Source organism: Sinocyclocheilus rhinocerous, unplaced genomic scaffold, assembly GCF_001515625.1.
Source record: "Sinocyclocheilus rhinocerous isolate Xijiao unplaced genomic scaffold, SAMN03320098_v1.1 scaffold1131, whole genome shotgun sequence".
Classification (NCBI taxonomy): domain Eukaryota; kingdom Metazoa; phylum Chordata; class Actinopteri; order Cypriniformes; family Cyprinidae; genus Sinocyclocheilus; species Sinocyclocheilus rhinocerous.
Genome location: NW_015638568.1, coordinates 636,142 through 648,924, shown reverse-complemented (window position 1 = coordinate 648,924; position 12,783 = coordinate 636,142). Strand labels below are relative to the sequence as shown.

General features: G+C 39.7%; 1 protein-coding gene across 1 annotated transcript in view; it reads left to right on the top strand.

The window, feature by feature from the left end:
• Window positions 1-12,783, top strand: part of LOC107749823 (exocyst complex component 6B-like) — a 74,547-nt gene that overhangs the window by 43,780 nt on the left and 17,984 nt on the right. Inside the window, exon 14 of the mRNA XM_016565012.1 lies at window positions 5,225-5,366. Coding sequence (XP_016420498.1) covers window positions 5,225-5,366 — 142 coding nt within the window. The remainder of the gene's footprint in view (window positions 1-5,224; window positions 5,367-12,783) is intronic.

Sequence of the window (12,783 nt, the reverse complement as noted above, 5' to 3'; positions counted from 1 at the left end):
TCTCACGCTTGAGGTATTCGGCTAATCACAACGCACTGGATAGCTGGCTAATCAGAGCACACCTCGCTTTTCAGACCGATTAGTTTTGTAAAAATCGACGCGTTTCAGAAGGCGGGGCATAGAGGAGAAACAATAATGTACAGTATGTGGAAAATAATGTGTTTTTTTAACTTTAAACCGCATAAACACATTTCATTACACCAAATACACAAAATAATGTTCTTTTTAGCAGCATCATATGACCCCTTTAAAACAACAATATGCAAGTTATTTTAAATTGTAATATTTCACAATATTACTGTTTTAGTGTATTGATCAAATAAACGCAGCCTTGGTGAGAATAAGATACTTTTTTTCTTGCAAAAGCATAAAAAAATCTTACAGATCCCAAACTTTTGAACAGTAGAATATGATTGCTTTGTTGCTGTAAATCACTTTCATTAGTTATTTATCCATCCAAGTTTGATTCTGAATTAAATTTTATTTAAAACATTGCAAAAACAATTAAGCAGCCATTCCGCTTCACAAAATCTCATGTCTTTATACTGAATAAAACATTCATCCATATCAAATAAAGTGTTTTTTTTTTATCTTAGTGTTCCCATCTAGCATTTTTAATGCAGTATCCCAAAAATACTTGAATGAAAAGCTAGTGTGAATAAGTGATTTTATTCAGGCAGGTAATCTTCAAAAGTCTTTCAGAGAGTGAGAGCCACAAGTGCATTGGCTCTTTTGATCACACACAGTATCATCCATTTTTATGGTTGAAAATTTCATCTGGCTTTTGTTAAAACCTTTAAAACAGCTCTTTTATTCATTTCCAAAGCAAGGTGTCAAAATGTGTGTTGGATTTCTGATTTGCTTCTTGGCCTACTGTACTGTAGCTGTGGAAACCCAGAGGTAACAGAGAGGCCTTCAATATCAATATCATCAAACACCTTGTAAGAGGAACACTATTTGTCATTATTTACTTAAAATCTGATTTGAGCTCCAAACTCATTGGCTGCCGTCTCTGTTTTCCCTTTGTGTTTGTGAAATGCTGGAACGGTACAGCATGGTGTCGGGAAGTTCAACATATTATCACCCTTCCTCCGACCAGAGCGTAATCAACACAGACAGGCATCGGTTATCCTCGAGCGATAGTCTCTGCTTCTCATTAGGATGTCGTGAGTGTACATACGTTGTTTTTACAAACAGGGATCGGTGTGTGTTGCATAAATAAGCGGGAGCGTTTGAAATATGAGCGCATTGAGAGAACCTCTGCGCTCTCTGCTGAGTTTTTTCAGGGCTCGCATGTGGTGTGTGTTGGGGTTGTTTGTAGAAGTGTTGTGACGTTTCAAACATACTATTATTAAGAAATGTATCATTGGCCCACTGTCCAGAACCTTTTGTTCTAGTATTCCTCTTCCTCTTGATCCCTCTTTCTGGCTTTATTACCGTTTCTCTTTCTGTCTCACTGTACTGTGTGTTCTGTTTATTTTGACAGCCAATTGCTGTTGAGTAGTTTTTAATGAGGGCTTTGATGAACCTTTGTTCAATTAAGGGGCTGGAGAGGAGGAGTGCAAGCGGCCTCTAACTGTTCACTCATTTCACCCTTTCCTACTTTCTTCCTTTTTTTTGAATTTCGCTCCCTCTTTTGAGCCCCTGAGCTAATTGTTAACATCCCCCTGCCCTGAACTGTAAAACAAATGTGCTACTGTGAGAGGGGTGTGCCATACGAAGCAGAACTGTTTAAATCAGACCCTAAACACATATCTTTGAACGAAGGCTCCTGTGTTGAAGTGTTGACAGTAGCTAATCTGTTCAGATTTAAACATGGCTGGTTGAAGCCGGTAAATGGATGCATCTGAGATTAAGCAATTAATCGCAACATGAAAATTTGATACCGGCATATCCCTAATCACTAGTTGATTCGCCTGTGATGTCCGAAATGCTATCTCGGTTCTTTACCAAGTTTTCAGTTCATATCAAACTTCTTCACATTCTGATACAGTGTGATACATGCACTGCTCTTCAAGAGTTTAGACACATCTAGTTTTCCACATTTTGAAATACTGTAGTCATTACAACTAATTTATTTTAGGCTCTTTAAAGGCAGCCAACTTATTGTGGAACATAACTTATTGTGTTTTTTGTATAGTAGTTTTTACTTCAATATATAGTTCAGTTTATCTATAAAAATAAGCAGAAATAATGAACAAAATCAAATTTATTCAAAAACCGATAAATTAATTGATTTGAAATAAATAATTAAATTACGTTTTTTTATTGTAATATTTTTAAGCTGGATAGTGAAGGGAAAATGACTAAGTGGTCATGGACACACTTGGTCTCTCCTGCATTTTCGGTGGCATTTCAGTCACAATCCATATGGATTGTCATTGTTTTTCCACCCTTCTGAATTTACATTTCTGTTTTAGCGTTGTGCTGTGGCATACTCTGTTTCTCCCTTCCTCCCTTTTACTCATTCTTGTATTATTCTTGAATAATATTATGTTATGACTTGCTTCGGATATAAAATAAATTTGAAATGTAAATGAATCAATCTCAGTTGCTCTCATGTCATTTTCTTTGCTTCTGTCCAGTAAGAATTGAGGGCTTGAAACTTTTTCGTTTCTTCATTAATTGAACAGCAGAAAATATGAATGCACATATAAATTACAGATCAATGCAAGGAAATAGAATATCTATTCACCCCCTCCAAGATGTGCAATCATCAGTAATGACTCTATTTGTTGCAAAAAATCAAAGCTTACCACACTGAGTTTACAAACGCCTCCAATCAGACCAAATGACTCATGAGTGATTAGAATGTCCCCAGCAGGAGACAGGTATCCGTGTGTCTTCATTCCACCATGAGGACCAGACACAACAAACCCCGTACTACTTTTTGCCTCTGTGATTTATTACGGCTATTACACATACATAGACGGTAGGCCGGAAAACAAGTGTGTTTATTTTTTAATCACTGCAGTGCATAGCATGCACTCTAATCATCTATAATCGCCTAGTTAGTGCTTCAGCCTGATTAGTGGCTGGCTGAATACTACTGCAATGTGTGTACATATGTGTAGCTGTGCTGACCGTTCTGTGGTATTTGTTAAGCCTTGTTATGCACCGGTCATGTTGAACACACTAAACTGTTTTCTACTCATTATATCCGTGTCATCTGTAGATTAACACAGGCTGTAGGTTTATCAGAAGCTGCTGGAGATGGATTAGAGCAATTACACATGGGACCTGACCCCACACAGGACACAATCACACTCCTCCATCCTCCTCTTTTTGGAGTGAGAGAGGAAGGGAGAGCTTTTCCTTTTGACCCCATCTGACCTCCATTCAGGTCTTTGTCGGTCAGGTGTGTGTGTGTACTGTATACTTTATACGACTGTGTACAAAGAAGCTTTTGGCTAAGTGAAGTCGTGGCCTAATGATTAGAGTCGGACTCGTAACCCAAAGGTTGCGGGTTCGAGTCTCGTACCGGCAGGGATTGTAGGTGGGGGGAGTGAATGTACAGCGCTCTCTCCCACCTTCAATACCACGACTGAGGTGTCCTTGAGCAAGGCACCGAACCCCCAACTGCTCCCCGGGCGCCGCAGCAAAAATGGCTGACCACTGCTCCGGGTGTGTGTTCACGGTGTGTGTGTGTGCACTTTGGATGGGATAAATGCAGAGCACTAATTCCGAGTATGAGTCACCATACTTGGCCACATGTCACGTCACTTTAAAAAAACAGCCATATGGCCAACTGATGTGGAGATGCCGATCCTCCCCAGTTCTCTCCCTCTTGATTCTGTAAGAACAACCTTATGTCGTGGCTGTGCTGCAGCAGTTGGCACATGTGCTCACAATGTGAAGTGACCTTGAAAAGTATTTGTAAACATTTTTAAAACCGTATGAGGTTCATTGCATTAGATATCTTTATATATAGCCAAGTGGAATTAATTTTAAAGAGGGTGCAAGTGCAAAACATGTCCGTAGTTAATGTGGTGAAAAACTTTGGAGTAGTTGGTTAGATTTGGCTCAGAAAAGTAAAGTTAGTTGAGAATTGGTCTCACACATCATTTGTGTTTCTGATGCCAACTGGTTTGATATTTTGTTTTCAAATGCAGTGACATATTCAGCGTGGCTTAACTAGTTTTTAAGCTTTTATTTGTACTTCATTTTAGTTTATTTTATGACTTTATTTAAATTTTTATTATCTTATATTAAAATATATATTTATTATATTGTGCTTTAATTTTTATTTTTTGATTTTATTACCTTATTTGTGTTTATTTTATTTTGTTTAACCTGAGCATTGGTTAGTTAGTTAATGCTAGTGGCTTCCATTTAAGAAATTACTACAGTGGAATTTCCATGGCAGATGGAGAGAGACAAAGGAAGAGGAGGAAAGGATGAGATGACTTCGGAGCAAAGAGGGCATTGTCTTGATTTCTGTTTTTCCTTCCATTCTCTACCCATCTCACATGGACAAAAAAAGGATAAAAAAAGACCTGCCCCTCTCTCTCTTACGGATTTACTGTGTATTCATCCCTCCTTTCACTAGATTTATTGCCCAAGTGTTTCCAGTGTGCAGGAAGTCCTCTTGTATAATGGTGTTTTGTTTTTATTTTTTGACCCCATCAGATAAAAATCCCACATAGACTCTTGGCCCACCAGTCTGCTATTTTCTTTCAGGTTTAGTGTCATATTAATAGCTTTGGATCTCCCCTGAAGTATTAGCCTGATTGTCAGGAAGGTGCTGGACGGCAGACAAGGGCATATTTGAGGTTTTCGGCTTGGAGCTTAAATTTGTATGTGTATCTGCATGTGTGATGGTGAATGTGTGTTGATGTTTAAACAGCACTGCGGTTCTCCCGGCTTAAATGTCCACCAGAGTGCTGCTAAGCTCCACTTTTTATGTTTGTGTTATTGCTTGTATTCATGGTCTTGTTTGGTTGTAAATACAATATGAATAGTGTCTCGTGTGTGTGTGTGTTCATGGAGACTACATAAGAGACCAGAATGCAGCAGATTCTGCCAATCGATTGAAAGAAAGGTATCACACGAGTTTCAGTTTGACAGGGATAAAAATGAGGGGAGAAACATGCAAACTTAATTCAAATGAATGGCCATAGTTTTACCACCTGCTGTAGAGGGTCATGCTGTATGTGAAAGATATCCCATATGTGAACCTCACATATCTTCGTTTTCTCCCTTCCCTTTCGTTCTTTCTCTGTAGGGGAAGGTTGCTCAGACGGCATGTATGTCAGCTTGTAAACACCTTTCAACCTCCCTGCTGCAGCTGCTATTGGAGGCTGATGTCAGGCAAGTGTCTATGGGAGCCCTGCAGCAGTTCAACGTGGATGTCAAAGAGTGCGAGAGTAAGTTTGACCTGGAGCAAAAGCTGAATGACCATTCATAAGCCTCCTTAAACCTGATTGCATGATTGTGCTTCATTCTGTTGTGGCCCAATTAAAAAATTCCTAATTTGTACTGGAGACTAATTATGCCACAATGCTGTGTCTGCTGTAACCAGCTTTTCATTTGACGCCACTTTCTTAGAGATTGAGGTGAAAGTTAGAGGAAAAAGGTGAGAAGAGTATGCACTTTTGGCTAGTGCTTGAGATTTTTCGCTTGGATCCGGTGTTGCCAGGTCCGTGGTTTTCCCGCGGAATTGGGCTACTTTAACACTGTTGCCGTTGGTTGTTTTTCATGTCCACGGGTTGAAGTGACCCCAATAACGTGATATTTAGCCCCTGGAATGTCCTGCTTGGATCATCTCTCCTCACAGTTTTGCATGTGATCACAGCTAAAACTGCCTTTGAGTGCCTAACCCCGGCTGGATAATGGATTTGCCATGATCCTCTGCCAGCGCAGAGGTCACAGGCAGAGAGAGAATGACCTCCGTCATAAAACGGTCATGTCGGTCACACCGTATGCCACCGTTTTGGTGTGGTTTCCTTTGGTTTACCAAGCAGCCTGATAAGTACCATGTCAGTGATTGCTTTCATCTTTAGAGACCATGTCCTGTTGATTTGGATGTCCCCCCATGTATTTGCATGCCTCAAACCACCAAACTGACCTTTAATCAAAATGGCACTCAAGTAAAAAGAAAGGCCCCTCCCTCCATACTCACATACACAGTCTTGGTGAATGAGGTCACCGTGTTTACGGTTTCAAGGTTGGTTCTTAGGAAATAATACAGAACTAAAATAGTGTAACCACTTGAATGCGTAGACTATATGTCTATGGTTAAATCTATCAGCCGTTTGGACGTGTCTTTGCTGTGGGGAGGGAGGGGGATATGAAGACCCAATGAAGTCAAGAAACGATAAGGATCTTTGTATAAAGCTTGATCATAAGCGGGCCCAAAAAATGTGCAATATGCTTGATCATAAGCAGGCCCAAATAATGTTAAATATGGGTAAACCATGAAGTGCAGGTATTCTGATTGCTGCATTTTGAATGTATTGAAGTCTGGAAACTGTTTTAGAAGAAAGAAGGGCATAACAGTCTACATGTGTAATGTTGGTGTGGACAAGCATCTTGATGGTAGCAATGTCCGGAAAAAAATGTGCAAAAGTTGTATCTTTAGGGGTGCAACAGTTGGGACAGTACCCTTTAAGGGACAACTTTGTACCCCTAAAAGGTGCACATTAATTATGAACCTTTTGGGGGTGAATAAGTACAAAGATGTCCCTTTGAGGGTACTGCCCAAGTGACAAGCTGTTGTACCCCTAAAGGAGTCTAACAGGAATATATTGAGTTTGTGGTTCAACAAGCATTACTTCAGTCTTAGTAGGGTTTAATTGAACTATTGTTAATGATTTTGTTAATTATACCCAGTGCATCAACTAAGGAAATTAAGTGTTACCGCAATTCATAATCTCTTTGTTTAAGATTGGGTACATATAAATGGACTATCAGTGATATACTGGAATGCTTTCTAATCACTTTCTTTTCTTAATTAAAGGTTATCAGTCATCATACCACTGCAGTTTTATCTCGAGCCCACAAAAGGCTCTGTTAAACTGAGATTGGCCTCTCACATGTCTGCTGTGCCTCTTTGACCTGTACGACACCACAAGTGGGCGATGGAACACTCAAAGGGAGAGAGCATCATGAGTTGCTTCCTGTTCAGTTCAGCTGGTTTCGGGAGCATAAAGGTCTTGACCGCTTGTTCCTGCTTATCCCTCGAGAGGTTTCTTAGCGTAGTCACTAACAGGGCTTTCTTTTGTATTTACCATTGTGGTGCGGAGGTGGCCTCAAGACCTCCTCCTGTTCGGTTTAAGGTATGAATTTTTTTAGATGGTTCTTCATGGGTCATCTTATCCCATTTGCACCTCTGCACTCTTGAACACTGCAGAGCTGGAGCCTTTATAGGAAACGTTGGCCTGTGCTCTGGTTTGAAAAACACAAACTGAAACACACTGAGAAGAACATCAAGGTGATGTTGCAACCAGAAAGGCAACAGCCCAAGTCATTATTCTCTCATCCCATTATTTATGTTTAGAGGACATTTTGATAGCACTTTACTAGCACAGAATAGATTTTGTTGCTGCAGTTCATTTGACCATTTAATCTGTTGTAGCCTAACATGCATACTTCAGAGCATGAATGTTGTGGGCATATGTAAGCGTTTCGCAATTCTATTCTGCCTCAGGTAGCCTTTTTCCAGAAACGATCATTATCTTTGTCCAGAAACGATTATTGATTGGATTTATTCTGTCGTACAAAGGCAAAATACAGCAACTTGACATTTTGTAAGGAGTTATGACCAGATCTCATAGGTTTGGATCAACCATGCTCTGATTTAGAGACAATTGTAGTAACTACAAAACCCACACTTAAAACCATCTTTTTTTTTGTTTTGTTTGGTTTACTGCTTGTTGCCTTTGCTAGGGCAGTATTGTCATCATAAAATATTAGAAACTTTATCCCATTTGATTTTATTTTAATGAACGAGTTTCAAACAAAATCTTAGAATATTCTTTATACTGAACAGTTGTTCTTTTGCAACATTGTGGCTTTCATGTACAGTCCTGCTGCTCACGTCTTGCATACTCCAAAAAACAGCTAAGGGATCGAGTTAGTGTTTGTGCATCTCACTGAACTTATCTAAATCAGTTCTTAAATTTTGTGAATCAATTCAGAATTGTTAAAGAAACTATTGCAATGCATTGATATATCAGTTTTGTTCGCCAGTTCTAGAAAAGCAGTGATGCACATTTGGGAGATGCAAGTTCGATTACGATCCCACTTCTCTCACTGTTTGTTTAATATTTTCTACCTTCTCAACTTTCTGCCCAAATAAAATAGGCAACAACCTAAAAAATATAAAATAATTATATCTGGTTGTGAATCAGTTCTATCAAACATAACTACAGTTTTTTTGGGGGGACACGTCAAATGAAAGTTTGAAAAAAGGCCGTTAAGAAGAATGCAGCATGTGTTCGTGAATTCCGAGATCTAGAGAGAATGGGAAACAATAATAGCGGGGTTATAAGGGTCCATATTTGGGACCCCCTCCCTCGTTGCCGAAGTGGCCAACCTGGGCGGGTGTCAGAGACTGAGAGGGGATGACGGATGGGCTGGATGCTCAGGGAGTACTGGATGAATGAGCTGACAGACAGTGACGGATAGCTCTTTCTTCCACTAAAACAATTCTGTTTTGTCCCTCCTGCCATCATGATGCAGTGCTACTTGTTTTCCATTTAGTGTTTTTTTTTTTTTAAACCTGACTTCACCATGAAGGCGCTTGTGTGGTTTTGCTTTGTTTTTTTTTAAAGAGAGGAGAAAAGAGGATGCTGAAGAAAAGAATGAACAAAATAGACATTTAGCTTTTTTTAATGTCATGTTTTGCTTTTGAGCTGTCATGATGCATGACTTTCTACAAAGATATCTTTCTTTATTAATACTGTTATTGTTATTATAATTTAAATAGCATCCAATGGAAGTTGGTAGAGGTGCAGTCTTCTCTCAAGAGGTGGCTTTTTCAAGGGGTTGTTCTGGTGATCAGAGACGTCAGAACCGTTCTGTCCCCCTGCGTGCCTGGCCCTGAATACGCCCGATAAATCAACCTGAAGGGCCCGTTTGTGTCCCAGTCTCCCAGGTCCTGGGATGGGGCCGCGGGTCAATCCTTATGGAGATAGACAACGAAAAGGTCCGGAAGCTCTGGGAGGGGATTTGGTGAGAGGCTGGAACCTGGATTCACTCTCCTATCTGAAAAGACAAGAATACAAAAAGAAAAGAAGAACGTCCAGACTCCGCTTCAAAGTGCTTTAGATGATGAAGAGTAAAAGGATGGATGGAGGACTGACGTGATGAACGACTTAATTCGTGAGCCATGTTCACACAGCAGGGGGATACTGCTGTTTGGAGTGCTAAATGCGTTTGAGTTTGGTTATCAAGTAGAGTTGATTCTTCAACCGAAATGCCTACCTGAAATTTTCAGATGTCATGGCTGAGATTTGAAAGAGTGGGTTCATCTGTCATAGGGAAATGAACATATGTGTAGAATAAGCACATGAAGAATGCCTGGCTACCTTCATACATATTATTATACAAATGGAAGTAGGGGTATTTTGTAGTCAGGAAGCAAGATAACACTTCAGTTTAATGTTGAGGAGTACAGGAAAATGTATGACATAAGAACTGGACTTGAGAAACATGAAATCAGCAGGAGTTGCTTGAAGCACTATAGAATATAAATGACATCCTTAAGACATAATTGAGTGTCATTCCCAAACCATGTAATTTCAAAATGTGAAGAATGTGGAGGTCAAAGTTTATTTTAGCAAGATATGAAGAGTGATTTTACAAAAAAACAACAACAGTTAATAAATAGACTGTGAGGAATCAGAAGTAGGTATTATAAACGGCACGCTGCAGTTCTATATTTAGGAGTCTTATATTGGTAGATTATATTAGGAAAGGTTTGTGGCGATGGGAACCCTTGGCTGGCCTTGGTGTGGGAGGCCTGCTGGCCTCTGTGGTGAGGCTGGCCCCCCAGCAGTGCATGTTCTCGGGGCTGCCGCATGCCTCAACTCTGGCTCTGGATCTTCTGCCTTCCCAAATTCCTCTCAGCTCCAAGGGATGGGGGTGGAAAGAACCAGCAGCCAGGCCTCGGTTGATGTGGAGTCCCTCATGGACTCACATAAGTGTTATTTGGTATGAAGTGGTGATTTAAATAGAATTTTGTTAGATTTTGATGGATCTATCTATTTTGTATCATTCTATTGTTCTATCTATGGGTCTGTCTGTCTGTCTGTCTATCTATCGCATTCCATCTGTATAACCTTCTAACTTAAAGGATTTTTAAATTAGTTATATGAATTTAGATTAATTCTAAATGTGCTGTCTTACATTAAAATTCAAATTGCAATTCTGCATTCATATTCATTACGAATTCTCTAACTGAATTGGAATTTTTAAAGGCATTCTCATGTCAGTTCTGATTGGTTTGTGACCCTGCAGGGCTCATAGTAATTTTGTGCTCTGGTACAGGTGCATAAAAGCCACAGGGAATTTCAGAAGTTAAGATGGTATGCCCTTGTTTCCAGCATCCATTTGTGCCAGAGGGTGATGGTTGAAGGAATGAGAGATATTTAATTACATCCCTTACGGTGGTGTCTCTCCTCCCCACCCTTCATGACCCATTCTGGGGCACTGCATAGAAGAGCAGAGGGGGGGGCGGGGGAGCATTTTCCTGGTCCCGTGAATTTGGGAACCATGAGGCTGCTAAGCATTCCTGTGGCCTGTCCACAGGCATTATGCTAGAATTCCTGGAACGTTGTTAAAAGGATTCAATGTAAAATGCTTTTCCCCTCTCTAACCCCTTCCATTCCTTTCTCTTAGTTCTTGGCGGTGAAAGCCTAACACCAGTGATACCACTAGAGGCTTATGCTTGCGTCCTTCTGAATCCTGGGCAACTTCTTAGTGACCATATGATTCTAACTAGATGTCTAACTGCAGCTGTGTCTGATTTCCTCACCTCTCAGTCTCTTATATTTTTTATCTTTATTCCCTCTTTTCTTTTTCTCTGTCATCACTTTTCTCTTGTGATTGTGATAACTCTGTGCTCTGAGGTGGAATTTTGCTGTCAGAGTTGGTTATGTTGGTTTAAGCGTGGTTTTGATGCTTGTACAGAAACGAATGATTGAAATGTGATCCTTATAATGTTCTGGCACAATCCAATGATTTAATACTCTCAGGGTTATTTTGGAGTCTGTTTATATTTCTTCATTTGTGTGTGTCTTTGGTAATCGCTAAACAAACTCCGAGTCCGCTAGTGACCCATAGTGAAAATATGTTGTTCCGGCAACAGGGTGCAAGGCGGGGACATGTTGGCGGGCAGAAAGTTAAAGCCCCCCTCTGAAAGGAGTACACTGCGGTTTAAGGAAATTTGCTGCTTGCTCCCAGTTCTCAGTCAGCAACCTCCTCTGGAGAGTCAGGGAATCTGGAGAATGTTCCCTCAGTTATAAAGACTTCTCGTAACAAAATGAGCAATTTTGTTCTCCTTTTTTAAACCTCAAGATGAAGTCTTTATTTGTGTAGCTGATTTTCTAAAGAACATAAAAATATATATAATTTAAATATTGCAGGCTCTAAGGTACTGTTGAGGTTTGAATATTGCCCTGAGTGTGTGTGTATTAAAGGGGTCATATGATGTTGCTAAAAAGAACATTATTTTGTGTATTTGGTGTAATGAAATGTTGTTTATGCGTTTTAAGGCTCGGGCATGGCATCATCATGGCGCTGTTTGCTCTGTGGATGGTTCTCTATGAGAATGACTGCAAACTGAAGAAAACCAGAAATGAGGTACATGCAGCTTGCTGTTATGACGGTGTTCATTTTCTTCTGAAATTCATTTAGACATGGTTGTTAAAAGTAATTTAGTCTAGTATTAGTTGACTGTTTTTGTTAATTTTGTTATAGTTTGATTAACATTGTTACTTTATTATTATTTATTTTTTTAGATCTGGAACATTTTTTTCGAGGGCCGTTACATCATCCTGTTGATGGGTATATTTTCAGTCTACACTGGATTAATATACAATGACTGCTTCTCTAAATCACTCAACCTGTTCGGCTCAGGGTGGAACGTCAGCGCTATGTTTGTGCCTGGAGTCTGGAGGTGAGTGTCCAAAGCACAAAATATTGTGTACGGCATCCTTTATTTAAGCAAAAATAGAAAAAAGAACAATGTACTATGCAGTATGTAGTGTGCAAATTTTTTTTTTAAATGTAGTATCATAAATTTCTTTATAGCTATGGAAAAAAATCTCAGGAAGAAAGTTCTCTCAAAGAGAACACTTGAAAATTCTATGAGTTTGAGTAAAATGTAAATTTTTTTTTTTTTAAAGGGGTCATATGATGTTGCTAAAAATAACATTATTTTGTGTATTTGGTGTAATGAAATGTGTTTATGCGGTTTAAGTTTTCCACATACTGTACATTATTGTTTCTCCTCTATGCCCCGCCTTTCTGAAATGCGTCGATTTTTACAAAGCTCATCGGTCTGAAAAGCGAGGTGTGCTGTGATTGGCCAGCTATCCAGTGCGTTGTTGATTGACCGAATTCCTCAAGCGTATGACGGAAATGTTACGCCTCTTACCATATAGTGATGCCATGTCCCGGCCGGAGCAACGAGACAAAAACATTAAAACTCATTATAAATGAGGCATTTGTTGCATCCAGTGGGGACATAATTACGGATTATAATGACTTATACTGTCTTTTTATGCGTTGCGTTGCATCGCGCCGCGTAAACATAAAACCATGTCTGCATTTGGGATC